Below are 27,140 nucleotides of genomic sequence, written 5' to 3'. Positions count from 1 at the left end.
AGCAGTGTTCTGCATCCTCTAGTCAACCTACAATTTGTCATGTACTTATGAGTGCAAGTTTAAACTTATTTTAATGCTGTCCTTGATTGTACTCCTAGCAAGTGCTCAAACAAGTAGTCAGTCCCCAAAACAGGGTAGAGCAGGGTGAGGAGGAAAAGAAAAAGCCTAAGTATTAGCATCCATGCACAAAGAAGTGGTAGAAAGGAACTGAATTCACTGACGGTGTTGACACAGATTTATTCATTATGGTTATCTTTTGTATTAACAGACTTCAAAGCAATCATACACATAACTTTAATACCTCTAGTAGTATTATAGTAATTCTCAATATTAACATACACTGTAATGCTAAAGTTATAGTAGTGCATGTGCATTTAATTGGGAGCACATAATTACTGCAGCTAGCCAGATGGTAATTGTCACCTTGACTGAATCTTTGCTTTCTTAATCTGCCTTGAAAAAAGTAATAACCTGATACGTTCATTTTAAAGATTAAGAACTGAGACTTTAGCCAAAGATTGTATTTAGTAATAATGAGCATCCAAAACTAGACTAGTATAAATTTCTTTTGTACATGGACAGCTACTTTTACATTAAACATTTAGTTAACTGGAAAGTATGTTACTCAAGCAATTAAATATTGCTAATATTAAAGTTTATTTTAAAGTTCATTTTTACATTCAAATAATGACACTAGACTGTAGATTTGCATTTTACAGATATTTTTCTACAATACTGTGTTAGACAATAGCTGGTGTCTGTATAAAGAAAGAGCAACAAGTACTTTTGTGATTTTTTTAAACTATTTTATGAGGCACAGGAAGGGAGGAACTACAGTAATTTTACTTTAAATTCTGAATTTAAAACTTTCAAAATATATTTCCTAGCTGGAGTAGCCTATTAAAAGAATACACTACTTCTGAGTGAGTTGTAGTATTATAGCAGTAAAATATTTCATTATTTTCTTTTCAGTGAGCTGGCTGGCTGACTTGTAGACAGTTTATTCACAGATAATAGGATCCACAAATGAAATCTCCATCTTTGGAGGTATTCAAAAGCCATCTGTATGATGGTCTTGGGCAATTTGCTCTGACCAACCCTTCTTGAGCAGGGTTGTCAGACAAGAGGTCCTCTTGAGGTCTCTTCGTCCATAAGCTGTTCTGTGATAAGGAAATAAATTTTTTAATACTTTTTAGCCTTTGAATAAGGATGCAATCTTAATGTCCATTTGTTCTGTAAGACAAAATGTTTTACTTCTCTTTTTTGCTTAAGTTGTACAGCAATGTAGATTTAGTATAGAAAACAATATTTTGTGATTCAATTCTACAAAACAAACAAAATATACAGTTGATAGCCTCTTAGATTCGCAACCTGACCCCTTTTCTTTTTGTGTGGATTCATGCATGTCCAAAGAATACCTAATTTATCATTTAAGCAAATAGTAGTTTAGGGTATTATATCTTCCTTTTAATATTTGCAGGAACAGTAATAACTTTAAAGAGAAATCACTAATAGCTGTTCTAGAATTTACATTACTTTTATGTGTTTTTTTTTACTTCTGTATCTGAGTCACAGTCAACTTCTGATTCCCTATTTGTGGATGGAAAAGTACTAGATGCACAACAAGTTCCCTGAATTAATCATTATTATGTAACCAAAGTATAAACTATTGTTTAATGAATGGTTTCATCTCTCTATGTAGGCAGGAGCAGGTAGACAATAATCTGAACAGGAGATAGAGCAAGATAATACAGTAGTGTTATTGCTTCAATTTAATACAAAACAAAAGTTTAAAATGTTTGTATTTCCATTCTAGTAACATACCAGGTATGGTCATAGAAATCTTGTTGCATAAATAATGTATTAATGCACAAGAGCAGCATTGGATAGTCCTATCCTCTAAGTGGAGAGAAAAAAATACACTAGGCTGGTTGCTTATATATTTTTCATTACATTGTGGTTTTGGCCCATATACTGGAGTGAAAGCAATAGGGTATATGGATGAGAGGAGACATGAGCAGTACTTTAGTAATCTTCAAAATTCAAGCTCTGTAGGGACATAGAGGTATAGTGATGATGCATATGTGTTGATGGGTTTTAGAAAATTAGAGAAATATTGGCTAGTGGCTTGTTTCTTTGTATGCTGTAATGGAGAATGACTCTTATCCCTTTATTTATTCTTCCAGTCCTCACTTGCTATTTTCTAAATTTCTTTTTCCCTAGAGGCTTCCTTCTTTCCATCCCTACCTTGTTATCTTTTACAGGTGTCTTAGCATAGGCATCATTCTCTCTCCTGATGAAACTATGCCTCTGGATAAGTCTCCAGAGTTGCATGCACTTGTCTGAGTTGCTATTAATGATAGCAGACTCTTTCTATGCACGGAAATTTATGAGCAATAGCTTTTTGATCTATTTGATTAAGATCTTACTGCTCATTTGGAGAAATAATTCATCAAAACTGCTAAGTTACCTTCATAAAAGAAGGGAGTCTTTCCTACTCTACTCCTTAAAGGAAATGGGGAAAATAACCATTTTAAAATGTTTTGTTAAGAAGGTCAAAATCTTTACTTTCATGAGGCTTATCCAGGGACTCTTTTCAGTTGCTTCTGTTCACAAGAGTAATTATATTACAAAATAAAATATGCTGAGTTTAATAGTATTTGCTACATTAATGCTACTTGTATATTTTATAATTGTGACTAAGCATACATTCTTGCAAGCCTAAAACTGTCAAGAAAGCCTGATCTTCAAGAGGACTGTAGTTTTCTGAGACCACCAAAAATCTAGCAGCACTACTACCATACCACATTCCATAAGAAAATAGTTCTCTTGATAGTCAATAATTTATTCTTTTAGAATTATGTTTCAGAAGTTGGTAGGAACATCTAGCAGCTGTTGAAAGACAACAGAAAACAAGAGAATTATAAGTCTAATGGGACTCAATTTCTAAACACCAGAGATGTTTTTTAAGTGTGTCCTCATTTCAGATTTGCAGGCCAGTTTATTAATAAAGACACAAATGCAGTCTTTATCTTCACCATGCTGACCTGCTGTTTTGGCTCTCAGTGTATCCACTAGTAATTTTTCTACATCACTGCTAGTAAAGTGCTAGCAGCAATTCTTCTATTTCTCCTGTCATCCAAGCTTTATTCAAGTTTGACCTTCTCTTTGTCAGACATCCATCACTCATCTTTTATGATGTGTTAGATTTAATATTATCTTTCAAGCGTTATGCAGTATATCTTCCTATAATATGCTTCAGCAACACAGCATCGTCTAGGCTTACATACAATAATATTCTGTTCTGTGATGATAATATTAGCTTCTGGGTACAGCATTAATTTTTTTAGCATTGCATAATTTGTGTTACTGTTTTGGACATGCAACCTACTACTTCTTTTATTTGACCCTGGTTTTCTACTTTATTTCCCTTTCTTAGCAATATATATTAATTAGAATTGTCCAGCTCAGACTACAAACTAGTTCTGACTATGGCTATCTTACACATGGAATTGCCATGGAACAGCTGTATTGTTAGCTAATTCCAGCAAGTATTATGTCTAAACAGTTTGCGTCCCAGAATTATGTAATTATCAGTCAGTTTGGTGTTCTTGCAACCATTCTGCAAAATTAACTATTAACTTGGAGGGAACAATGAACTTTTTCCAATTTAATGTTATAAAATTAAATACAAGGTAGCACACATAATGCCATTTTAATGCTAGGGTTTCCTAACAGTTCAGGCTTTTACAACATTCTTGCAATTCTTGTGCTGTGGCAGGGATTGGTGAACTACATTTTTGCCATCATTAAAGAAAGAGTATTAGGATGATGCTCAGAAAAATGCAAAGGTAAAACAATGACACAAAGCTTGAAGGATGCTCACAATGGGGGCAGGGGGTGGGGGAGAATATCTTTTGAACCTCTTTGATACAAATGTCTTTGCTGACTGATGAGACTTTTGTCCAGTTGTGTTTCTGGTAGTATCATAAAGTACAAAAGAAAAAGTCTGTCTTCTCTTCTGTATCTTCCTTGCTAGTTTACCTTTCATGCTGGAAGAACCTGCCTTTTCAGCATCCTTTAAAGATTTTTTTTTTTTTTTTTCTGGGGAATTTGTAGATAGAAATTAATTATATTGTATGATGTATCCCTGTGGTGAGTGGTAAGTTACAGGTGGCAACATTACTATTAAAAATTGATAAATCAGACCATGTGTTAATTTCAAAACAGTTGATAACAGTGTAAAGCTCAACTTGTATAAGATCTATTAGTTTTCAGGCTGATCTTGAATATTAATTATGCAGCATTAATAAACACTTGCTGAAAGCCTTCAAACTGATACGTGGACAAAAAATTCTCTCCTTCACTCTGTCCCCTACTTTCCCCCCATCTGGGGACCAACTTACCTCAGAGGATACTCATTAATCACTTTCCACAGAAGGCAGGATTTAGTGTGTATGTTGAATGCAATACAGCCTGTTAATAGTTGGAAGTTATTAACAGAACCTTAAAGATTAATTTGAAATAGTGAATATTTATCTATATCTATATATTTTATTTTTTTTTACCTAAAGGATTCTGTCACTTAATGGGATGTTTAGGGAATGGTAGTAGAAAAGGAGGGTTAGAGATTAGTAAAGAATATTATTGAATTGAAGATAACTTTCTAGTTAAGCAAGTGCATTTAAAAATATTAATTGCTAGATACTCCTTAAGGTTGTTCCCTCCTTCCTGAAGTTTTTGTGTTCTATCATTGACTTTTAAGAATTTTGCATAGAAAATGAGCTTATTTGCAGAAATGTGATATATCATCTTACCATCATGCTTTCTTTACTGTAATTAATGATATGCCACATTTTTATTCTATGTATTGTTATAATTTTAAATGAACAACAAGTACCTTGTATCATTACAATATCCTTAACTACGTTAAAACAGTTTTTTCCTATTTTCACCAGTTGAGTTTGAAACAATCAGACTGCCTAAAAGAGAAAAAACTGGGGAGTGGATTTTCCTTTTGCCTTCAATATTTAACATTTTTAAATACAATTTTCTCTAGTAAGTAGCTAGATGACTGTCCTACTCTTCATCATCCTCTATAAATCTATATACAGGGAATGCACTGAGCTGAAATAAGTCATTATGGAGCAATATCACTCCATGGATTTTTCCTATAATCCTAGTAAAACACCCTCCAGTTGTGTAAAATGGTGTATGGTGTAGAGGCATAACAGGAAGGCTATGCTGGTATTTTGTAATGTAGTGAATTTTCACATAAAAATTTAAGGAGAAACAGACTAATTGAAATAAAACAGGAAGTATCCCATAGGTTTAATTAAATGAACCAGCATTTCCACTGTTCTTGGTATGTTTATAACTTTTAGGTTAGTTGTTTGCCATAAAATGTTGTTATATGAAGATAAGCTATTGTAAGTAAATCTTTGTCATTCAGCAGTATAATCTGAGATGTCTGACCTTGAATCCCTGAGTTGAAAATACATTCATTGGTCTCTTACATAACCACTGTTCATTTCTTATCTACATCAAGGGATGTGGCTGTCTCCTCTGGTAGCCTAACGACTACCAAAGTGAATTGCCTGGTGACAGAACACTTCCTGCTTTATTGCTCTCAAACACACAGAGAACATTTCCACATTGCCGATTATTTCACTTGTGGCAAGTTTAGAAGAAGGAATAAACAATGAAGTTTTCAAACTAATTTTGTCTCTGAAGATGCAGTCACTACTTAAAAAAAAAAAAAAAAAAAAAAAAGCTCTCAATCTCATTTTGAGAAATTTGTGTCAAGTGTCTGCTTTAAGCAAGTTCTGTTGAACAGAGACTGTTAGACTGGTGGGTTTTTTTAAATAGAAACTACAAGAAAAGCAAGTAATACCAAACATGTAATATATTTTTTCCCTTCCTAATTTTTGATTGTTGCTCTCCTTCCTAAATTTAGGCAAAATTAGGTTCCAGTAGAGAAAGTGTAGTGAAATTAGATGAAGCTGCCTGAAACCCAAGAGAGGTAACAAAAATTTCATATGTCCATCTCACATGCTCTGAAATACAAAATTTCATTTAATAGGGAAGGCAAGTCTCAACAATATATTATTTTTAGTACAACTTTCTAAAAAAATGAATTAAACATGTAATTTATGTGACTTTTTACACAACTGATAGCAAAGTATCTGCAAACTATTTTAAAATTGCAGTTCATGCAAATAATACTGAGATTCTTTATGCATCTTGAAAAGCATTATTACAAAATTATTATGATTAGATATTATAGAAAGAAGATGTAGGTTGCATGAAGAGATTATGGTGAGGCTTCTTACTTCACAAATGATGTCCTGCTTAGTTGCCCTCAGTGTCCAGATTTTCTCTTCACTTTATGGAGTCTCCTTTTTCACAAGTCTATAATTAATTCAGTCTCTTATACTTAGATTCCTATTGGTATATTCTCTCATTCACCTATCCAAATGCTGCTCCAGCACTTTGGTTTTAACTATTCCTCATATTTCCTTTAGCCCTCATAAAAGCACATCCCTTTTTTTGTCCACAGCCAGCCCAGCTTACAGCTGTCTAGTTACTCCTGGTTGTGCTCTTACCCTGCTTATTGAAATGCTGTAATAATTTTAGAGTGGAAAGGTAGGATCATATGGTAGTGCTTATCTTCTTTATATGCTTGTGGAGAAATAGTGGCCAATTGTATCTGATGTTGTCAGACGTATTTCACAAATATATTTTAAAAAGAAAGAAAAAGTAAAGACCAACCTACTTTGTATAACTCTACCCAGTCAAGTGAGGGTAATTTGACAAACAAACTACTATAGCTTAATTTAGTCAAGAAATAATGTCTGAAGCAAAATTAAAATTCTGATATTTTAGAAGGGGAAAGGGAAGTGTTGAAGCAAGAAAACATTTGAATAGTTTGTGTCCCAGCGTAATAAAATACCTTAGTGGATTTTTCTAAGACTTGAAAATAATTGTTGCCATGTCCATTTATATTCAAGAGAAGAGCTATGAAAAGAGTCAGTTAATGGCAAGTAAATATTCTTGGAATGCAGAGATGTGCTTACTCTATTTTTAATAAATTGTGGAATTTAATATTAGTAATAGCTTTAATATTCTGTATAACTTAAAACAAGTTTTCCTTTTGACAATAGACTATAGTTCATTCTTTTATGCATGCTCGTTCCAAAAGGGTTGTTCAAAATAGTTGTGAAAGAAAAGATTAAGATCTGTAGTCAGGCCTAAGAAAATGGCAAATGTTGTGATCTCACAAGGAAGAAGAGGCTGGTGTTGGTTTGTCTGGGGATTCAAATGTTGTGTTGTGCCATTGCTAATACCTAGTAGCTCATTCCTCTTTAACCTTTTTGAATAACACAAAATCAGTTCTAATCTGGCTGGTAAAACAAGTTTGGAACACTTTATCCCCAGTTTCTGTTCTGCCTGTTCCTGTGCTCTAAAATTAGTGGCACAGCAGAGCCTTTTGATTCCCTGGGTTGTCAGTACTTTACTCTTCACATTTGCCAATATGTTTTTCATATATGTGTTTGAATGTGATAATTTCTCATAGATAAACTGATTTAAAAATGAAATGTGTTTAAGGTGTAAATGATAATTTTGTAATAAGTCATGTGGAACATCTCCAAACATATTAAAAATACCTGAACTTCTTAAAGGGCCTGTAGAATGTACTCCATTTGGGGAGGCAACATGGAAAGATCAGTAAGGTGACAATTAAAACAGTTTTAAATTGACAAAACAAGAAAATGTCTCATATTAAATCTGAATACATCATTTTTGCATTAAACAATTTTATATGTGTGACCTATCTTCCTATTGGCATTTAGGATTGGGTAATTTCTTTACCTATATGAATAGCTGTGGTAGAACAGAACAATAATAGTTCCGATTTTTGTAATATATATACCCTTAGTAGAAACACTTATTTTCCTTGAAAATAGAGCATTATTTTTTTGAGCACTGCAACTTTATTAAATGTACATTCATTAATATTAAAAAAAAAATAAAAACAACCAAAGAACCTAAAAATCCTGTGGAAATGGGATACAGTATATTAATTATAAGGTATCCACACAGTCCTGCATAAGTGACAAGGGTTTTTATCTACTGAAAATGTCTTTTTTGTTTTTTTAAATTAAAGTGACAGTAAGGAAACAGCTAATCTCAGGTGTTACTTGGATTCTGCTCATCATTAGCAGAGTAAAACAGTGACATTTTTAATAGCATAAGGTATTTTCTCAGACTGTTTTGTCTAACCTGTATTCCCCTTCTTCCCAATTCTCTTTCAGATAGCGGTTCTGTGGATGAAAAGGTTTAAAATTATGTATTTACTATAGGGATCATGTATTTTGTTGATGTTTGTTTGTGACTTATTTGACCTGTTTGGTTCCTTCATTTCAGTTGTGAAATTTGCATGTTTTTTTTTTCCCAGCTTTCCACTCTTTTGTTCTCCTTTGAGTGTATTGCAAATGTGTTGCATTTATAAACAGGTCAGCCCTCACTGTTGTGCTTATCATAACTGCCAACACAGGGGTCTGCTACTGTCAAACTTGATATCTGGGATTTTTGCCTGTAATTACCATCTACACTACATACACCATAGGATTTAAAGGACAACAGTATTTGGGAAGCAATATCTTACCTTCCCCATGGGTTCTTCTAGTGTGTTTCACTAAATGCTGAGTGCTACCAAAATGTGTTCCAAAGCAATAGTTACTCTAGCTTTGTCTGGAGCTGACCCTGCTAAACATTTTCATCTTAGGTGTTATATGTTTGATGCAGTTAAATTACATCCGGGATTTATTAATAGCAACTGAATAACTGTCCTGTTTCTGATCTTTATTCAAGGCTCGGATAGTAAGTGGGAGTTCCTTGGATGCTTCCAAGCTTTATGCAGTGCAAGCATTTAGTGGGTAAGTACCAATATGACTGGGAATTTCATTATTTTTATCTTCATATGAGTCCCATGATGTCATAGTATTTTTACTAGGGCTTGTTCTTATAAGAAACTGAATTATTTCCAAAGGAAGATAGTAAGTTTCATTGTGTGTGTCTTCTTTTAATTATTTTTTGTGCCCTTAATTTTTAAAGAAATTGATACCAAAAAAATCAGTTGCACAGGTGAACTGGATGACAATTTTTTTTACCTCTGTGCATACAAAATAAATGCCTTTTGAAGCTGTAGTTTTATTTTATGTCTTAATTTTAGTAAAAGTATAGTAATGAATAATACCAGCCTAATATTTGAAATCTAAAAGGCCAAGGGGGGAAAAAACCTTCCGTATGCTGAGAGTGAATGTGGCAGGAACCTGGGCATTTTTTTTCGTCTCCTTATGGAGTTACCTTACATCCAGTTCTAGGGATTCCTTCCTTTGAGGAAAATACCTCCTTCCAGTTTTAAATATCTTTTAATTATTCAGTTTGGGAAGGAAAAGTCATCAGTAATATTAGGCAACTATTTAAAAGGAATTATGTCCTCCTGCTGGTGCACTGTATAAGCACTGTTTGCTGTAGTTATGCTTTGTTACAAAGACAAGGTGGTTACATCAGATAATTTATCTTCCTTCTTCTCGTTTATACATCTTGAAGGCTATAGAAGAGAACATAGATAATGATACTTTTTTCATTTAGATTCCTATATTTTGAGTTATTTTTCCCTGAAAGGTATTATATGTTATTAATTTGCATAATATAGTTCATATGCTGCTGTGAAAGGTATAGCTGTGGTAAAATTTGTGCTTATTGCCAAACCCCAAACAAATTTAAGAACACTTTCCAGCTTTACAGTGCCTTAGCTAGTTTCCCTATAGTTTACCATACATCAAGTGTGAAATTACTTTCTATTCCAGCTCATAGAAACTTCAGATTTGATGTAAAAGCATGAGTTTATAAGTGGCATTGTGCAGGACTAGTTGCTGAATGCAACCTGAAGCATTTTGGATATTGTAAGAGGTAATTGATGTGTGTTTTTTAATTAACTTCTTTGGCATTAGACTTAAAATTCTAGTGTACTTCTCTTGGGTTGCAAAGGCCACATTGCTTTGACTTCATTCAGTTGCAGTTTTCTCATATGGTCAGAATTATCTCATTATTAAAGGAAAACTTTTGTGTATTGATCAGCACTACTTCTTACTATTCCAAAACACCTGTTCCTTCTTGGAATGGGATTAAGTACTGTATCTCTCTATATTTTAAAAGTAGAACAGTACAAGTGTTGTGAATTTTCTTTCCTGACTTTCAAATGCAAAACCTTGTTATTTGTGTTTGAATTATATTGCTTGTCTACATGAAACTAGCAACATTGTTAGAAGCACTTTTTCAACAATGTATCAGCAACAAAAACATTTACTGAAACTCTCTATGCTGGTGTTCACTTCATTCTTCTAATGTAAGGCTTTCATCAGAATATTGCCTCTGTGCCAGCAAATTATGACAATAACATTTTTTATATATATTTGGTGTCATCTTAGCTGAAAAAATTAATATCAGAAGCAAAAGGCATCACCGAGGCAGCTTCTGATATTTGCCTCAAATTCTTTTCATCATATATGCAAAGGAGATATATTTTTTTGTGTGCTATGCAATATCAATTAATTTTTAAACATAGGCTTTTAAGGCCTCAGATTTTAGTAATTTTTTATTTGAGGCATCACAAATACACAGCAAGCTGTGGTCTACTGAAACTAAAAATGATCATTCTGAGACGCATTAGTGTGTAAGTGTGGCACAAAATTTTAGAAATCAGAAGTCTAAGACTAAAAATAAAGTTAGTCCAAAACTGTCTTAAATTTATATCTGTGGCTTTTAATGACCCAATTTGGGTCACTGTGTGTAGTTGGACTTCCATTGTGTAAGCTAGAGAATTATTTCTTAACCAAAATCTTAAGGAAAAATTTCAGTTTCATGTGATTTTTTTTCCTTATTTCCCCTTCTTTAAGTAACCTACTTCTTGTTGCTCTGTTACCTTTTATTGTTTGCCACCTCATATGAGTAAGCTTACTAAGAGAGAGCTCGTTCCTTCATATTGCTTACAATCTGCAAAACCAAGAGAGAAACAGTTTAACATCTAGTTCATGCACAGCCTATGAATAGTATTTTGTAAACAGTATCTGTGGGTGTAAATACTGGCAAATATTGACATCTATGCATGCAGGAAGCTACGTGTGACCATATAGTTTTGCCATATGCACTGCTTTCCATAACCAATTAGTTAATTACAGTTTCCTAATAGCTGTAGGATTTAGAAAAGCAGTGTACAAGGGTGTATAGAATTTTTATTTGATTTTATTTTTGAGGGGTTGCACAAAAAACCCAGTCTCATAGAAGGAAGGAGACCTTTTGCCACTGTCTTCCATTTATAGGTGAATAAATTCAAACATTGAATCCTCTGAGAATAAGGTGTGTCAATCCCTTGTACAGCCATCCAGTAACCACTGCACAGGACTACTTCCAGTGACTGACAGTAGCTCAATACTAGCTCTTGTTTTAAGGTTAGGCCTTGCTTCTTTTGGCTGACAGAGTTTATTTTAGACTGGGCTTCTGCTCCTTTTGCTGTCTGCAGTATCTTTGTGAAAGCTTTTGTTTTACTAGGCTTCCCTGAAAACAGTGATGCAATTTTCACTTCTCATTCAGATGAAGAACACTGACATCTCAGACACTGTTGTGGCTCTGTTCTAATTACACTTTCCTCTCTACTTCTGCATGCAAAAATTAATCCCTCATTCTAGAATCCCTCAGCCTCTTCATTGCCAGCATTACTGGCTGCAGCCTTAGCTATGACTCCTTTTCCCTCTATGGTCCCTAAAAGGTTTTGCCATTAGAAGTGAGGGGAGATTCTTTCTCCCAGAACCTGTGATACCTTGCTTTATCCATACAGAAATATCTCACTCGCCTCTTTTCAGCCTTCCTTTTCCTTCTCTTTCATGGCACAATGCTGTGAACCCCTCTCATAATACACCAGCACATTGCAAGTCTATGGCACAGGCTACAACTCTTCATTCCCTGCAATGATCTCCTCTTGGATGCATGAAATGAGAGAAAAACCAGGAGGAGAAAGAACAGGCTAAGACCAAATACAGTTTTTCTGCAGCTTCTCATGCTACACCTCTGATAAAAGGCATATGCTCCATCTTCCCTTCAGTATCAAATATCTTCTTCATTTTAGTTTTCTTCTTGATTTTATTGAACCTGAGACAATTTAGAATTTCTCCTTTCAATATTTTTGAAAGGTACATGAAGGTCAGCTGGGTTTTTCATCATTAATATGAATCTAGGATAGTCCTGTTTTACTTGTTCCAGAGATTTGCTAGGTATTAATTCATTGCTTGCCTGTTGGCAGTAATGTCAGAGACTGATAATTTTACCACATGGCTTGATCCATTCTGAAATTAGCTAATGACACACAGATGGTGCTGCATGCAGATTATTACTTTACTTCAGTGGCATGTTCTCAGTGGTAAAAAAAAATTATTTTTCTTGAACTGTCTGACAAATTCAAATAGATTATTGTTACGCAAAATATCTTCAGAAGCATACACAAAATAGTCAATATTACAGACATTTTTCTTGCTTTGAATTACAACTTGTGTAACTTCATCATCATCATCTTCTATGTCAGAATGTTGTTGGGTTGTTGTTACTGGAGGTGGGGAGGGGAGCAGAGATTTTAATCAGCAGCCTACATAATGTGAAGAGTTTGTCTGTGGCTGTAGTGTTTAAAGTTCCAAAGGCTAATATTTCACTGTCAATACAGCATTGCCCAGTTTATTAGTTCTGGCAATGTAGCTATTCTCCTGGTTTTCAAAAAAATTTGATCTCACCATCCAGATGCATATACTAATCCTAACTTCTATCTTCTAGCTAACAATTACTGCATAATTATGGTCCTTTTAAGTGTTGTTAGGGGAACTGAATTTCTTCTTGTATGGAGAATTTGAGCATAGGAGAGTTTCCAGTTCTTAACCCCAAAGTTGGGGCAGTTTTAGCAATAAATAAATAAATAAATAAAAATCCTACTAAATATGCAGGTGTCCAAGACTGAAACACGTGTTTTCAGTACACACACACATTACTGGAACTGTGCTCTCCCACTGGATATCCCAGGCAGGTGTACGTTTACTGTTTATTTAGCTGTAAGATATGAGAGTTTGGTGGGTCAGGCTTTCCATGTCTTTACTCGATATTGTTCAACTGATGGTGCAGGAATCTATTTTTGTGCTATTAGATTTTGGTTTTGTCTATGTCCTTGAGATGTTTTTTTGTTTCAATTAGTTCTGTAATTTCATTATTTTATATAGTGCTTCTAACTAAACATTTACATTGGGGAAAAAACTAATTAACAGCACTTATCAATGCTAAATAAAGTATATAACATCCTGTATCTTGTCTGCTACCAGGAGTTACATAGAAATCACTTGCCTACACACTCCTGAGTTTCGTTCCTCCCACCTCTCAATATGTGCAGGAGTCCAGTAGCTATTACCTTTATCCTTGTCTGTGTGCCTGTAACAACAGGCTTCCACAGCCTAAACAGCAGTGATCAGAATTTCTGATGTATCCCTTCTTCAGCTTATTACCTGGCTTATACACTTTCCTTTGTCTTCCCACCAAACCCAAAAGATAGGTAAATAGGCTCATATCTGCTCCAAGATCGTTTGTTACAGCCTTTCATACTATCAGCTCTTCCCAGATTTAAAAATATGTTCTTTGTTTTTGTCACTCTCTTCTTTTGAACTCCACCTCTCAAACAATCCTGACATCTCAAACCACTGCAAGGCTACTGCTACCAGCTCCAGCCAAACCTTTGCCAAAGCTGCTCTTCTCCTTGTTTCCCTTTAATCTTCAAAAAGAATGGAAGAGTCACTGTCTATCCCAAATTATGCAAAAAGGCAGCTGTTGGACTTAGGTTAATAAAAACTTTGGTAAAAGATTCACAAGTCCCTCAAAAAGTGAGAACCTGTATAGCCTCAGCTTTTCAAGAATCCCTGTTTGGAAATTACAAGTAAAGAAGGATTTGTCTAGGTTTACTCTCAGTGGTTAAAGATTTTCAGCTGCTTACTAGCTGCTCCTAAATTCAATTAAAGTTGTGCTCTTAATTTGAGCATATGATCAGTCAAAATTTGAGTGGATATATTCCTTTAATATAGCCTAGTCCACCTGAAAATTTTCTGACAGCTTCTTTAATTGGCCAGGATAATGGGTTTTACTCTATGGAGGGGTTTTGATTTTTTTTTTTTTTTTTAATTTCTTAAAGTATTTTTTCCTCATATTAGACTCCCTTAATCCAGCTTTCATTTTCAGAAAAACTGCTAGGTGTTTCTTTCCTGGCATTTTAATACACTGAGGACCAAGAAAAGCTGTAAATCCAGTCCTATAATTACTTTTATAATGCTGATATTTTCTCCCAGTACTCATATATAATTTCAGTTTTCGACTTCAGCAAAAATTGTGTGGATTTGTGGGTCTTTAGACAGTGTGGCTGTCTCATAATTATTTTCATTAACTTGTATGGTTCCATTTTTATTTTTTTACAAAAGCCACTGGCTACATTTTGTGATTATAATATGCAGCAATGATATATTTCTTCTTCCCTTCCTCACCCCCTAGTTCAGTCTTCAAAAAATGCATCTCAGTTTTCATGGGATCAGACCAGCATTGTAAATTATTATAGCTGCCTAGGTGTTTTATTTATCATATTTAACTACAAAATTATGTAGTAATTATGTTATAAAACAGACTCACCGAATCTAAAATATTTTATATCCTAAGAACCTAAACAAAATAAAGTATCCCAGTAACCTAAAATGTATGTTAGTACTGAGTGATTTAAAAAAACAAAACAATGAATCCTCACCACTTCATTTTCGTCATTATTTTCATCTGGAAATGGACTCAGACAAAGCTTAGAGTAGCTCCGATTTTTTACAATTTTTTTTATGCCTAGCAATGACAAAAAGAAGAGAAAGTAAAAACTTTATGTGAAACAGTTTCAAGACTCCACTGGGTTTTTTGAAGTTAAACTCATTGATTTTGGGGATTGAATCTTGTGTGTACCAGTGTCAATGTTACATCTTTATTAAGGTCCTTGCAGTTATGCAACTTTAACCTCTATATCCAACAGGAATCATCAGCCAGCACATTGGCTTGAATAAATATGAAATTTGTCAACTGTACTAGTGGGGAGTGGTTGTAATCCCCAAGTCAGAAAAGGAGTACTGGGCACAAAGAATTGACCCTTTGGAAGGAAGTGCAAATTCTGTCATTAATTTCAGTTAAATCTTTTTTCACTCAGTAATTGTGATATGCATAAATAAAATTAAGGCTTTCAGATGACAAACTGTTTGTGGTGACATTTATCTTTTTATATACATAGAGAGAAATATAAGAACAATTGAAAAGGTTATTTGAGACAGTGTCAAACAAGTATGGAGGGGAAAAATTTGGATTTTGAAAAATATGGTATCCTAGCTTCTCTGTCAATCTCAAAGTGTCTCTGAATTAGCTCTGACAAGGTATAGAGCAATCTTCCAACATCCATTGTGGAAAAAAAATGCGTGAGCATAATACCTATATTTCCTATGCTGAAAAGTCAGGGAGAATGAGGCATATTGTTACTGAATCAGTATGTGTTCTTTTAAATACAATTGGTATGCTAGCCTTATATTCTTTGAAGCAACTCCAAATTGTTCTTTGCTGTTATTTCCAAGTTGTATTTGAAATCTAGTATGGGGTTCAAATGTGTGTGCTTAAGGAAAAAGCTTAAATTAGCCAAGAGAAAATAACTATAGTCACTATGGAGTTACCTTAACATTTGATTAGTTCTGTTTTCCACATTCACATGGACTCATATGAGAAGGTGTTGTTAAGTAGTTAGATATTTTTCTCTTTGTATCAAATTTATGACAATGGCATCCTGTACAAAATTGGGCTTCATCTCAAGTCCCAAATAGACAAGTCCTTTTGATGGAAAGCTGCTGTTATAATTTCTAAATCCATGGTAAAAGGATTTAGGAGGTATTAAGCAACCTTTCAGCTACTCTTTGGGTGACTGCCAGGGGAAAAAGTCAGCCACAAGTAGAATGGTTTTGTTATTTTTTTCATAAGAATTAGCACACTTACCTTCTTCAACTGGTAACTGCAAATTTTTATTTTACCTGCAAATACAAATATTATATGCAGTTCTTAAGGATGGAAACTTGTAAGCCCCAAGTCTGTTTGTTGGTTTTTTTAATATTATTTTTTGCCTTTTAATCTCCAGTGCTGGCCGTGGGCTGTATGGAATTGACAGCATGCCAGACCTCCGTAGAAAAAAATCTTTTCCCCTAGTCCGAGATGTGGTAAGTAACTTCTGGTGCCTTGAAACTGCTGACTCATTTGTCAGTTGTCTAGATGTTTCTTGTAATTACTATTGTGCATGTGAATGATAGTTTATCAACCATTGTTTTATAGGAAAAAAAAAAAGTTATCTTGAGAGAATGGATTGAGAGCAGTAAAAGTCAGTGATGTGGCTGTCATAGTGTATTAGATAAGTCTTGGTATCTCACTGAATATTTAGATATTACTTGTGGAATCAAGTAATGTGCATTTCATGCAATAATATACTAGTCATTTTTGTGTTGACTTTGCTTACGAAGAAAACTGTTGTTGAGTACTTGTGATACTGATTGATTTATTATGATACTGAAAGAGGAAGAAAGTTTCTTTTGAAAAGGAACCCTGTTTCAGCATTATTTTTTTTAAAGGTTTTTGTATCCTTTAGGTACAGAATGAGATATTTTATTTTGGCAGTCAGTGCAGGAAATAATCTAGGCAAATAAATTTCAGGAAGGTAAGAAGAAAGGCAGTTCCTTTGAGATATATTCTGATGTGCAGTCTAAACAAAATTAAGTAGAATCACTCTGAAGAACCTTAAGTGGCATTCACATTTCTCTTTTTCTCTTTCTTAACAATATGATTAATAATTCAATAAAATACATATTTTGTCTCTGGTAGTGGTAAGCCCCAAACCAATTTCTCATTGGAAAGAAAGGATGTCAACCAAAGTAACTTATTACTATAGTTGACTAAGACTGATCTTTTAAAGACAAATTATTACTCAATGTATTCTCAGCTACTCTGTTCAGTTATTCCACAGTGATATAGCATACTATCTGAAGGGTCACAAAGAGAAAACACAGTGACCTTTTTAGAGTAGAATTCCTCCTGAGATGAATGAAAAGTTGCATTTTATTTCATAATAGAACCTACATTTGTTGATAACCATCATTCTGATAGTAATCGCTTCACTGTTAGTTGTATTACACAAGTGTAGTTTACAGCCACATTTAATACTTCTGTGCATGTTAAATAGCACTTTGCTTTAGTCTTAATTGTTGTAACTGTTTACAGACAAGTATTGATCAGACTGAGTTAAGATTTCAGAATCTTTCTATTAACTGTTCACTTTGAAAAACATAATAATTATCAAAGTGAAACAATACAGAAAATTCACATTTTGAAAGGTGGAATAAAACTTTCCTGTTATCATTCTAATATGTCAGTATTATTATGCAATTATTATTTCTTTGCTGTTCAGTCACTGAAGGATAACTCCACCTGAAGGAATTCTGCCTCTAATAAGTGGAAGTTGCAGAGTTTTAAAACTACGCTTTATTCTGGAATTTAAAAATTATGGACTTACAGCTCTTAAGTATATGTTCTTTAACAATACCCTTCAAAAAAATAGTAAGTTATATTACAGTTCAGTTTTGCAGCTATAAACCTAAAAAGAATTACCAAATTAAGAGAAACTTATTTCAGACCCATTGTAGGTAATTTTCATCTTTGAAAGATTATTTGAAGGTATGTGCTTATTAAGCAATCTTCTGTGAGCTCTGAGCTTGTAATAGGTTAGTTCCAAAATACCTCATTTAAATCAGTGACTTAATTCTCAAGCCCTTGTGAGATGTAGTACATTGTACATAATTTTTGTTTAATTTTGGTTTTCAGCAATATAGGAATAGTATTGCTAGAAATGAGTGCTAGACTCTTTTGACAATGTATGAAGTAGATATTGATTGATAGATTTTTCTTGGTTTTGCAATAAACCTGATAAATTATTAACATTCTTTACAATTTTTCTCCCATCTTGGCTGGATATTTCAGGCTATGGTAAGTGTTTTTGTACTGATATATGTTCTAAAATGCTCATAATAACTCTTAGGGATTTCATTAATGTTCAGATGTTTAGCTGCAATTATCTTTCTTCCTTGGTACTATTTAAAAGCAGAAAGGCAGTATGTGGGAAACTTTTCTTGCTACATTCATAACTTGTCACCTGGTTTCCCATAAATGAGTCTGGCATCATTTTTCCCTTCCTCTTTCCAAAATACTCACTCCTCCTTATTTCATTCCATCCTTAAGAACAGACACTGTTCTGTATTCAGTGTTTCAAGCTGCTGAATTATCACCAACTACAGTATTTCTAAACAGAAACATTTTATTTATGGGCTTTCTCCTGAAAATGCAGATTATTCTGACAGTGATACATGAATGGAAATAAGCCTTGTGAGTTTTTTAACCAAAACCATGTAAATTTAATTCATGAGACTGTCAACTTTACTGGTTCATCACAAATCCCTCTAGATAACTCTTTATTATTCTTTCAACATGACAAACAATTAAGAACAACCTAATTATCTGTTTCCTATTAGGCCTTCTTTTATATAAACTGCTGTGTTATGATTTTAGACGAATTTCTGATTTAGGAGCAAATTGGTTAAGCTACATGATTCCAGTAGAATGTTGGGAGTACTGGATCTAAAGGACACGACAGGGTCAACACTGCTTCCCTACATTTCATTTTCTCACAGGAAATAGTACATGTTTCTTGACTTATATCATGAGACTCCAGTTCTTCAGCTGGCTCATGTACTTTGAGTGATACATTGCTGGAGGACAGAACACAGCATCATCACTACCCTATATTTAAGGTTAATGTTACTACGTCCTTTGTATTCCTGCCCCGACAAGTACTCCATATTGCTCTATAGCTTGGAATGTCTAGGTTTGTGTAATTTAGACCTAAAGGGATCAAATCACTTTCTAAGTATCAGGGACATGAAGACTAGAGGTCAAAACTATAAAACTAACATACTGCAGGCAAAGAAGTGTAAATGGCAGTTTTCTAAGACTTTTAAAAGAAACCTATGCTTCAAGAGGGATCAGAAGATGGAAGCTTTTAAAATCGATCTCTTTAAAGCTAAAAATTAGCAAAATTGTTTCTTTTCTTCTGAATGTTCCAAACACATCTTTACTTACCATTGCTCACTGTGATGTGTGGGGTCCCGTGGAATTAGGTCTTGTCACAAAAAGCTTGAGAAAGCAGAGCCTAGACTTTGTTTAATCTTTCCTGTCACTTTATCAATCTCACTGGCACACATCAAGGAAATTTCCCATGTTCACATAAATAGAAGGAAAAAATGGTCACTGACAAGTAAACAGAATTATTTACATATTAGCAACAGAATGGGAAAACTGATAGCAAATTAATGGCATAGGCTTTGTAAACTGCTGAGAGTTTAAAATGGCAGGGAGGAGTCTTTGCATCCCTTATTAACTGTAATAGGAAAGTGATGGATCAAATAAAATATTTCTATGCCAAGGATGACTTCTTACCCTATAATTGGTTTCACAAGATTAATGATTTTTTGTCTGCCTGCAAGTTTAATTCTTATCAAGGAAAACTTACTAAAAATTGAATGGGTATGTTCTCAGGGGAAACTAAGCACTTAGAATTAAAATTAACAGTCTTAATATCTCTAAATAAAACTTAAAAATCCATTTAAATTATGTCAGTGTTTAAAATTAGAAAAGAAGGAAGAAATTGGAATTGTCTCTCCTATTAATGATTAATGATGCAGTTCCTCTGTTGATGTAAGCCTAAATTGCTTCTGACCCAGCCTCTATTTCACACAAATAAGAATGTCATATGCAAAATACCAAGGCTTTTGCTGTAATAGCTCTGTAATGGTGGACTACAGAGACCCAGTTCAGAGTAAGGAGAAAATCTGTATCCTCACAGCAAAGGCAACAACAGATTTATGGCTAGTGGGAGGTATAATTGATCACACTCACACTGCTAGATTATGAGCACAGCAATGTATGACAAAGCGGGTGCTGGGTTATAACAGAGGTAAAACACAAGTATACAGGCACACTTGGTTTGATTTAGAATAGGGGAAAGGATGCACAAGCCCAATTTTGCAGGTAAAACACAGAAATATAGTAGTATTATAGTAGATATTTTTTTACAGTGGAATAAATCTGATCTCTTTCTATCAGGCCAAAAGGATTAATGATAGCAGTAGTGACATTCAGAATTGAAATATTATGTGGAAAACACAGAGAACTTGTTTCCCCAGGGTTTTTTTCCTTCTCATTATTAACACTCTCTAATTCATTCTCAAGGATCTACTTAAATTACAGGGATATTGTGGTAAGGAAGATAAAATTTCCCTATTTATTGTATATTAAAAATACCTGATTTTGACTGCCTTTGGATGTACTATACTAGAGCAAATAGGGTTGTCTCTACAACCAAGAACATAGTCTTCAGAACTGGGAGGTGTTCATATACCCATAACATCATGTGGGCAAAAGAGGAGAGACTGAGGTAGAGTTCAAAACTTTTTCCTCCCTCAAAGACCCAGAGTATTTCTCCATATAGCTATTCACAGTATTGAATGATTATTGTGTTTAAGGTAAAAATTACTTTTCGGTTTCTCTGCTTTTTAAGACAAGTAGCATTTTATACACATACACTCAGTTTTAAAATGTTCAATCACTTACCAAAAATATTACCCACACTGACAATTTGAATGATAAGACTATTGCAAAATGATCTTCCATGCTACCACAAGCACAGACAATTTCCAAAATTAAGGCTGGATGCCTGTCCTTGTAGTATATTAATTTGGCACGCAAACTGGAAAAACAGTGACAGCCTATGGTTCTAAAAAAACTTCATCATAAACCTCTGAATAACAGGTTTTATATTAGAAATGGCAGTTCAACTGGGCACTACTGAAACAAACACTAATGAAGATGGAAACTGTGCTTGTATTATGTACTGAAACCTTAAAAGTTGTGTGCTGCAAACATTAACTAAAAGTTTTTGTGACTCCTATAATTTTGCTTAAATCCAATAATGTAATCAAGCATTTCTTGCCCTCCATTAGATTGAACAATTGGAGTTACTAGCTTGATTTTTAACTGCCTTGCATTTGCTTTAAACAGACACTTGCAGCTCGAAAATCTGGCATTTCCATGGGCATGCTCACCCGGACCTCCACAGACAATGATGAGATGGTAAGTGTTTTCAATGGCCGGTTTAAATAATTTAAATACAGGATATTTTCTTCAGACCTCATCAGAAATTATTTCAGCCTTTGACACTGTATAAGCATGCTGGCTTTTTGTGCAAGAACTTCTAGGGATCTTGAGCAGAATTTGCTGCCTGATCCACAGTGAGAAAAATGAGTTTGTTTTTGCGAACTCATGTCCATGAAAGTCAGAAGATACTGACAAACCTTTGTTTTGCAAAATAGTTACTTGAGGAAACCTTTTCTTTTAAACTGTACAGTTGCATCAAGCTTTCCTTGCAGTCTTTCAGCATCTGTCTCTCTTTGTCACACCATGAGTACAATTAGAATGACAGGACTCTGCAAGATGGTTTCTGTGTGATTTATTTTTTTTTTCCACAGTCCTTTTACACATCAGGGATATTACTGGATTTTTTAAATGTAACTCTTGCTACAAACAGGTGATTATAGATGAAAAAAAGTGTTTAATTCACAAAAGTGACAAAAAATACTTTGAAAATTCATGCTGTCATAGCTAGTAAAATCTGTGTGTTGTGGTTTTCCATTATTGACTTACATTTGTAAAAGAAATATTAAACAAAAACGCAACAAGTGCTATTTTCTTCAGGAATACTTAGTGCAATACAAGCTGGTTTACAGGGCTGAACTAAGTAAAAGCACTCATTTGAAGGAATAAAGGCCTTTTTTGTGTTTCTATAAACATAACCTTCCAGAATGTGTCGTACATTGAAAAACATGAAGTGTTGAATTTTTATTACACTGTTGTTAAGATCCATAGCAGAAGAATGGAAGAGCAGAATATGCTGATGGATATTCTGCAGCTGGAACTCACAGCACAACTAGGTACACATCCATCACTCTTCCCTGATTTATTGTGAACTTTCAGTGCTTATATGGTAATCATAAAGGAACAATTTGGTTGTGCTCAGGGATGGATTGATGAGATGGGAAACAGCTGGTGTTTTAAATGATCTTTCAGTAGGAGTAGTAGTGATTTGGTTCTGCAATCTCAAAATAGCAACAAAGGTTGATCGAATGAAGGAGAACTATGGAATCTTAAGAAGTTAAAAGCTGACAGAAAATTACAGATAACAAACTTATGCCATGCAATTGGTGCAAAATAAAAACTTTTTCCATCTATATTATAGCTGCTACAAAAATAATTAAGTTCAGTAAAAGACTCTAAGATACTCAATGTTCTTTACTAAAAGATGTATACTAAACAAACAAATAAAACCATTTATAATTATTACTACCTTTCATGAAAATAAAAAGAGGTTCAACTATTATTTTACATGCCTCCTGTGGGGAGATCTAAAGGTGCAAGTTTTGGAGATAATATTAATTCCCAACAAATGCAGGACAAGAACAAATAATTTGGACTGCACTTACAGGTTCTGACTTAAGCAGTACTGTTGAGGAGGAAAAAGGAAGGCAGCAAATCCTAGTGGACAGCTCAATGCAAACATTTCTCCAGTGCTTGCTGTGCCTGAGGAGAAACAATTGAACTATGATTCAGGAGAAATGGAAAGGGAAAAATAAGTTGAATGTATTTCTATCCCATTGTACTCTTTAGTCTCCATTTGAGACAGGTCATGTGAAAAATTGTGTACCAGAAATAGATATTCCTTAAGAAATCTTCAAATAAAAACATAGGTCCAAAGGCAGACAATGTAATTTAGATACACAAAAGTTCTTTTGATGAGAAAAGGCAAACAGCTAATTCAGTGAAGAGGTGAATAAGAGAAGCCTGTCCTATGCCAGCCCTCACTAAACACACTAGAGAGAAGTGAAAGGTAGTACTTTTTCTCTTGTTCTGTAAGTAGCCAGCAGAACTTAATGCTCTAAGGCATCATCAAAAATGAGTACAGCAAGATATTGAAGCAAAAATAACAAACCTTTTCAGGCATAAAATAACTCTCCAGATACTCTCCACAAAACCAGATGAAGTAGTGCAGTCACTGATGAGAATTAGGAAAGAAAATCCCCTTTGGGCCAGTTACTCTTCTGATTTAAGGCTTTTCTGGTTTTTATTTTACCTCAACTTTTTCTGGAGGTAATATTAGTGACTGACAGAAGCAGGTTATTTGGCTGATTACATTCAGTATGGAAATTCTTTGAACTAATGCCTTCTATTAAAAATCAAATGCCATTCCAAAAATTAAAACCTGAGATTAAATGCTTTGAGCTTTGCCACCTGACATTCCTGTCCTGGTAACTCATACGTGACACGGAGAGTTTGTATGTTCTCAGGCACTCATCCAAAGACATTTTAAGCAGTGTCAAAGTATTAACTTCAGTGATGCTTGAACGTATGCTTTCAGTTGAGCATTCATTTAATTGCTTTGCTGAACAAAGAGACAGAGCTGCAAGTTTGTCAAAATATTACATTGATGACGTTGAAAAAGTATCTCAAGTAATATATGGCAGAAATTAACTTTAGGGGATAAGAAGATAATTAAATCCTCTTATATATTAACAGTGCTAACAGTTGTCATGCCCAGAGCTCAGTGAATGCATATAATAAACACATTCAAACAGAGAAGAGTATTAAGAATTAAAGCCTCTAGACAACAGGAAGATAAATAAAATTCTCCTTTAAAATTGTGGTTTGCTTTATTAACAACAGGGGAAAGATAATGTTCAGCAGCAAAACCATTCTACAAAACTTCATTTACCCTCAGATGTTTATTTCAAGGCCTGTTGAGCTGGGCCACTTCATTACTTTCTACCATTTCACAAAGAGATAAAAGTTACCAGCAAAATTCTGAAATTATTTATACTGTGAAAAACCAGTGAAGCTGAACATGAGGAACTGGCATGATTTGTACTGACGCTACTAAAGTTCAGAAATGTGAGAGCGTAATCTGCAAAAGAATCTTCAAAGACCTGGTGGTTTCTGAGGAACATGATACCTCAACAAGCTGCGTGTATTCACTTTTGGTTGGTTGTGAAGTTTTCTTTCTGATCCCTGTAGCTGGTAGACTGTGACATGGGAGGCAGAGGGTGCAGAAATGCACAAAGGTGAAGTTTGCCATGGCTAGCCCGGTCTTTCATAGGGTTTGCCAAATCAAACTAGTGCAGATCTTTGATTGCTTTCACAGAGGTTATTGGATGGCTAATTGTGTAGGATAGGCTAAAAAAGCATACTGGAGAGAAATCTAATGTTTAGTCATTCCTGCTATATCAGCCTCTTTTATTAGTTCAATTCTAGAGCATTCTCAGAGGTGTCTCGAAGGTCCTCAAAATGTCTGTCTCTGTCTGTTTGGCCAGGCATCACAGGATAAATGTTGCTTTTAGCATGTAACTGTGATCTTCAGTAAGAGCTGTTGCTGCCTATACTCATTTGGGGTTTTGGGTTTTTTTATTTGTAGTGCTTGAACCTATGAATCAGTAAATTTATGGCTACATGGTAATGCTTTTAGCAGAAGTCTTTTAATTGATGGCTCTGATTATGCAACATTATAAAGACGTGCACAAAATATACTCTTTTTATCAGACAATTTATCATTAACAGAATATCTCACATTTGAGCCAAGATGCAGACACATAAAACCAAGAGCATGTCAGCCTGCTGTTAGACAGGCTAGTATGTTGCATTTGGCATACACTGACTACAGCTGAATGTTAAAATTATGGGAGAGCTACCAAATGCTTAACTGAGTAAGTTAGCCTTGCTTTCTATACTTTCAGAACTGTGGCACACAAATTCCAAAAAAGTTGTTTCCCAGTTTGCTACAGGTACACAGCCAGCATTGCATTTACCTTACATTATATCCACACAAGGTGAAGATCTGGTAGGACAGACAGAGATATTCCACTTCCCACTGTGCTGCCTCTTTTAGTATGGTTTCTTCTTTCTAAAAGAGATTATTTTTTCCTTTATAAGGGAACAGGAAGGGAACTTGTATTACATTCATGGCAGCCATGTGTGCATTTGGTGAAAAAATAAATAAACCAAGGTCATGTTTTTGTGTGGAGTCAAGTGCTGCCAATGCATCAGTGAATGTAACGTAATGGCTCAAAATACAAAAATATATAGGACTCTGTTAATTGACTGACCTGATTCCAATTTAACCTTCCTGTTCCTGTAATCAGTCAGAATGGTCCTCCAGGGATTTTTTGTCTTCAAATTGCAAGGCAAAATGAGTAAATCAGTATTTTGTAAATCAGTTCATACTTCTATGCATGTTCTGATATTTTGTAACATTGGAAGTAAAATGACATACACTTTAGCTCCAGTTCGCTGGTATTAAACAATACTTCAACCCAAGTGTTGATTATTTATTTTTTTTCTTACCCAACAGAAAATACATGTCTTCAAGAAGACACTGCAGGCTTTGATCTATCCAATATCATCAACTACACCTCACAACTTTGAAGTCTGGACAGCTACAACTCCCACATACTGTTATGAATGTGAAGGTCTACTTTGGGGCATAGCCAGACAAGGCATGAGATGCACTGAATGTGGTGTCAAATGCCATGAGAAGTGTCAAGACCTCCTAAATGCTGACTGTTTGCAGAGTGAGTATTTCCTGACAGCTAAAGCTTTGCGGTACTTCAGACTTTTTGATTTCATGTGTACACTCAGATATTTCCTGAAATGAAGGGCCAAATCATCAGAAATCAGTGAAAGCACGTTTGATATTCCTTGGCTGAGGAGGTAGCCAGAAGCTTTATTAAATACTTACTGTTAATTTGACTGTTGTCCTTGGAACTTGCCAAATGTTGCTGGTCAGTTACAAAACAATGTTTGGTAGCATCAGTATATTATTTGCTTATGAGCCTGTGGCTACACTCAGAGCAATTTTTTACATTACATAAACCCTCTTTTGTTTTATTTAACCCAGAATACAGGAAATGTCAAAGTGAAGATTAAAATAAAAAACTCCTGATACTTATTCTGGTCATATTAATATGCTGCAGAACAGAGAATAATATTAAACAATACCTTCAAAATACCAAATCGTGATTGCGAATGTATATTGTAGAAATTGATTAAAATATCAAGCTTTTTAAGGTCAATATTTTGGCTTGTTCTAAATTAGGTTCTAAGAAATCAGTTGTACATTCATTAGACCTCTCATCCTCAACAAGATAGTGCTTTCTAGTAGTAGGTTCAATATGAAATCAGAATTTACTTCAGTCACATTAAGTTTTTATCAGTTCCCAGGGTAAAAGGGGCTTGTTAACTCCCTGTGCAATGTAAGTTACAGTATTGTTTTAATTAGTCTGATCAATACTGCATTAAAACAGCTGTTGATAGACTGTCAGCAATAGAGGATGTAATAACACCTGCAATAAATAATTTAGTATAAATAGAAGACTATGCTGATTTTTCAGAAAAACTTAGAGTTCCATTTTAACACATATTCCAATTTTATCTGTACTGTCTCAAAAAATACATTATTGCTTTTCAGATTGTGTCTATGGCTTATTCAGTTACAATGTTAATCACTACTTTATGAAGAAGGGCAGAAAATAAGAAAAAATGAAAAATGTTGCTTTCCTGCATCTTGCAAGAACCACCTGTCATGCTTTCCAGACAGCTCAGCAATCATCTTTTTTGTGATAAAAACACTAGAGTTCTTCAACTGTGATCCAGTTTCATGGTAGCATTTAAATTTTTTTTCTACTAATTCTTAACTTTTCAGTGTGGAAAATCCTTAATCACTAGGACTTTGGTCTTCCACATTCAAAAAAAAAAAATTGGTATTCAGACCAAGAGATTTTCAAGATTTAGTAGCCATG

General features: G+C 34.4%; 1 protein-coding gene across 1 annotated transcript in view; it reads left to right on the top strand.

The window, feature by feature from the left end:
* The window catches only part of UNC13C (unc-13 homolog C), a 116,692-nt gene that overhangs the window by 13,032 nt on the left and 76,520 nt on the right, over positions 1-27,140 (top strand). The window contains exons 3-7 of the mRNA XM_051628273.1: positions 8,316-8,338; positions 8,875-8,939; positions 16,283-16,361; positions 21,301-21,372; positions 25,694-25,913. Of these exons, the coding sequence (XP_051484233.1) occupies positions 8,316-8,338; positions 8,875-8,939; positions 16,283-16,361; positions 21,301-21,372; positions 25,694-25,913 (459 nt within the window). The remainder of the gene's footprint in view (positions 1-8,315; positions 8,339-8,874; positions 8,940-16,282; positions 16,362-21,300; positions 21,373-25,693; positions 25,914-27,140) is intronic.

Source organism: Apus apus, chromosome 10 (assembly GCF_020740795.1).
Source record: "Apus apus isolate bApuApu2 chromosome 10, bApuApu2.pri.cur, whole genome shotgun sequence".
In the NCBI taxonomy this organism is placed as follows: Eukaryota; Metazoa; Chordata; class Aves; order Apodiformes; family Apodidae; genus Apus; species Apus apus.
The sequence above is the reverse complement of the archived record's forward strand: the minus strand, read 5'-3'. Positions and strand labels throughout refer to the sequence as shown.